At 29.9% G+C, this 3,524-nt stretch overlaps 1 protein-coding gene across 1 annotated transcript; it reads left to right on the forward strand.

Annotated features, from left to right (window-relative positions):
* Positions 1-1,673: 1,673 nt before the first annotated feature.
* Positions 1,674-2,438, forward strand: LOC108758228 (uncharacterized). The gene has a single exon (XM_018503054.1). It carries the CDS (start codon positions 1,674-1,676, stop codon positions 2,436-2,438), a length of 765 nt encoding a protein of 254 aa, XP_018358556.1.
* The last annotated feature ends 1,086 nt before the right edge of the window (positions 2,439-3,524 follow it).

The raw sequence follows: 3,524 nt of genomic DNA on the forward strand, positions 1-3,524 counted from the left end.
GTACCTTAATTATATTAATTAATATTTTACGTCTGTTTAATACCTGTTAAGCTAACACCTCCCAACACAAAAAATCAAAATGGTATCTATGCCAGAATGAAACGTTTTTCACGTGTCAATTATGTGCTCTAGTGTCAATCCTTGTGCTCAAATAATTTACCAAAAAATCGCGATTGAAACTGGGGATGCTGGCTTAAGTGAGCACCTCTTTCATTAAATTACATACAAAATGAAAAAAGAAATGCAGTAAAATTACTGAGTAGTACAGTAGTACAGTAAAATTAGTGAGTGAGCGCTTCGGGAGTGATTTACCGGTCAAAGGGAATGAGCACAAAAATTTTGTCGTACATATTTTGAAAGCACATAAATGGAGGAACGATTTGAGTCTAGGAACATTTCGCTACCTGCATTTTAACTGGCACTTTACTCTTGCAAGGGTAAGTGAGTGAGCGCTTCGGGAGTGATTTACCGGTCAAAGGGGATGAGCACAAAAATCTTGTCGTACATATTTTGAAAGCACATAAATGGAGGAACAATTTGAGCCTAGGAACATTTCGCTACCTGCATTTTAACTGGCACTTTACTCTTGCAAAGGGAAGTGAGTGAACGCTTCGGGGGTGATTTACCGGTCAAAGGAGATGAATACTAATATTTTTATTATGGTTTATTAAAAGCACATAATTAGCACAAAATTATAGTGTTATTATTTTTATTTTTATTATTATTTTTTTTAAATGCATTCTAACTTTATTAAAATTCAGCAGAAAACTCATTTTCCGTTAAACGGCTTGAGCACAAAAATCGGGATTACAGCAACAAATTAGCACGTAAAGAGCACTAAATCCTCCATGTGTTTCGTATGATTATGCCCATGTTGGCATTCTAGCTTGATAGACATTCCATTATGTAATTTATTTGTTTTAATGATTTACATGATTTCGTTATGTAATTTCGTGATGTGATTTTTTTCAGTACGGTTTGAAATGTATCACATGTAGTAAATTTTCAAATTGGCTTTTTTAAAATTTTTTAATTGGGCAAATTTTAAATATGTTAAAATATCTAAACCAAAAATTTGTGTTGTTTTTTTTTTGCCGATTGTCCGAGCTAAAATTTATTAAGTTCGCTCGCGATATGTGTTAAGTAATAATGTATAAAAATGTTACGCAAACAAAATATTATTTTCCTATATATATATATTATGCATTCTTTTTATTAAATATTTCAGAAATTATATTTTCATTTATTATAGTAATCAGTTTAAAAATAATAAATAAAAACGTAGAATAAAAATGCTAATTGTATTTTATATACATATCATTTTTTTTATATATTTTTATATTACGTGTGATCTTCGAAATGGTTTATTGCTTAATCATTAATTATATTATTCGTATGCATTTGCGAAATTATTTCATGCAGACAGTTAAGCAGGCAACTAAGGAACTTGCAGAAGTGGCATCGCTTGAAAGGTTGAGGAAGAGAATTATTGAGCCTAGTATGATAGATAGTAGCTCTTCAGATGAGGAGTACATGAGTGAAATAAATGAAGTACAAGATAATATTTTTGAAGCAGATGTTTTGGAAACATTGAAAATGAAAGTTTACAAGAAGAAAATCATGAACAAGATGTGATTGAAACGCTTCATTTATCAGATTATGAAAATGATGACATGATATTCGAACATGAAGTTGACCAGGAAGATAATGCTTTAGAAGATAGTGGTAATGAATATGGTATAAATAAAAATTATTTTGGAACTGAGGAGCAGAAGACTAACTATGTGAAAGAAAATTTGAGAGAGTGGGCTACTTATGACGGGATCATCTCAAAGAAAAAACTCGATAATTTATTACTAAGATTAAATCCATTTTTCCCAACTTTGCCAAAAACTTACAAGACACTGTTGAGTACACCCAAACATCTCGAGATATTGGAACTTCCTGATGGATCAACGTTTTGGTATAAAGGAATTGTAAGAAATTTAGATGCAATGTTGTTGGATGAATATCTGGAAAAATATGGTAACATTACTATTGATATTAACATGGATGGACTGCCTATAACAAAAAGTTCACGTATCGAATTTTGGCCACAATTGGGCCGTCTTGTGTATACAGATAATGAGCCATTTTTAATTGGTTTGTATATTGGTGAATGGGATCCAATTGATGTGCATTCTTATTTGCGTAATTTTGTGATTGAAGTTCAGTATCTTTCAGCACATGGATATATGCGCAATTGCATGGGATATCCATTTATATTATACAATTTTATCTTAGATGCTCGTGCACGGTCTCTTGTAAAATGTTGTGTGAACCATAACGGTTACGGTGCATATGAGAAATGTATTGTTATTGAAGAATATCTCGATGATCGTATGACTTTTTTGGATCTGGATGCCACATTACGTACAGACGAATCTTTTAAAAATTAAGATGATCAACTGCATCATACCGGAATTACTATTTTACTTAGAATTGCAAATATGGTATCACAATTCAGACTTGATTCTTTTCATTTAGTATGGCACGGTGCCTTTAGACGACTACTTTCCGCATGGATGGATTGAAATGGTCCCTGGAAGCTTTCACGAAGTGACAAAGCCACAGCTTCTAATTTGCTTGTATTTCATGCTGCTTTTTGTCCAAGTGATTTTAATCGACCACCCAGACCACTGGATTATTGGAAAATGTATAAAGGCACAGAAGAACGGCGTTTATGTCTTTATGATGGAATTCTTGTTTTTAAACATACTAGCACATCCCCTGCGCGCGCTACGCGCGCGCTGCTTTATTATATTCACTAAATTAAATATGTATTTATTAATTTAAATTAATTTTTTTAATATTCACAATTAAGTTTTAATTAAAATTAAACTTAAAATAAACTTTTTTTTTTTATTTTAAACTTTTTTTCGTCTCAATTTTAATCTTCTTCGCTTCGATGATCCATTCCTGGATGTATATTTAATGATAATTGCACTTCTATGTCCATTTTAATATATTTTATTTCTAATTTCCTTTGGTATTGCAAGTTTTGATATATTATTCTGATAATCAATCTGACTTTGTTTTTTAAAATAATAAAGCCTTATTTTTTTATCTTTATAATTAATTAAATTAGCATTTATTGATGCCATTGCAAATTAATTATTATAACCTTTTTTTTTTTAATTTATTTGATTTAGCTTGACTTCCATCAAATAAAATTTTTAGTAGTTTTTGAATTTTTGGTATTGATTATAGACAATTTACACCATGATTACATCACTCTTAAATTTTTTTTTTTCTATTTATAACTTTTTTAACTTTTAATTTTTTGGCATCACATTGAATTCAAGATTTATTCATTGCACCGATATAATGTTCGACATCTTAATAATTATGTTATTCCGATTTAAATAAGTTCTTTTTTTTTACAAAGCTACATCGAACTTTTGTTAAAGAATCTAATTTTATTTTTAAAATTTTTATTTTTCATATTATTTTTTGTTAAGTCAAATTTGAAGCACTAATACATG

Source organism: Trachymyrmex cornetzi, unplaced genomic scaffold (assembly GCF_001594075.2).
Source record: "Trachymyrmex cornetzi isolate Tcor2-1 unplaced genomic scaffold, Tcor1.1 scaffold1547, whole genome shotgun sequence".
In the NCBI taxonomy this organism is placed as follows: Eukaryota; Metazoa; Arthropoda; class Insecta; order Hymenoptera; family Formicidae; genus Trachymyrmex; species Trachymyrmex cornetzi.

Coding starts and splice junctions, on each gene's coding strand:
- LOC108758228 (XM_018503054.1), top strand. CDS start 1,674: ATGATATTCGAACATGAAGTTGACCAGGAAGATAATGCTTTAGAAGAT.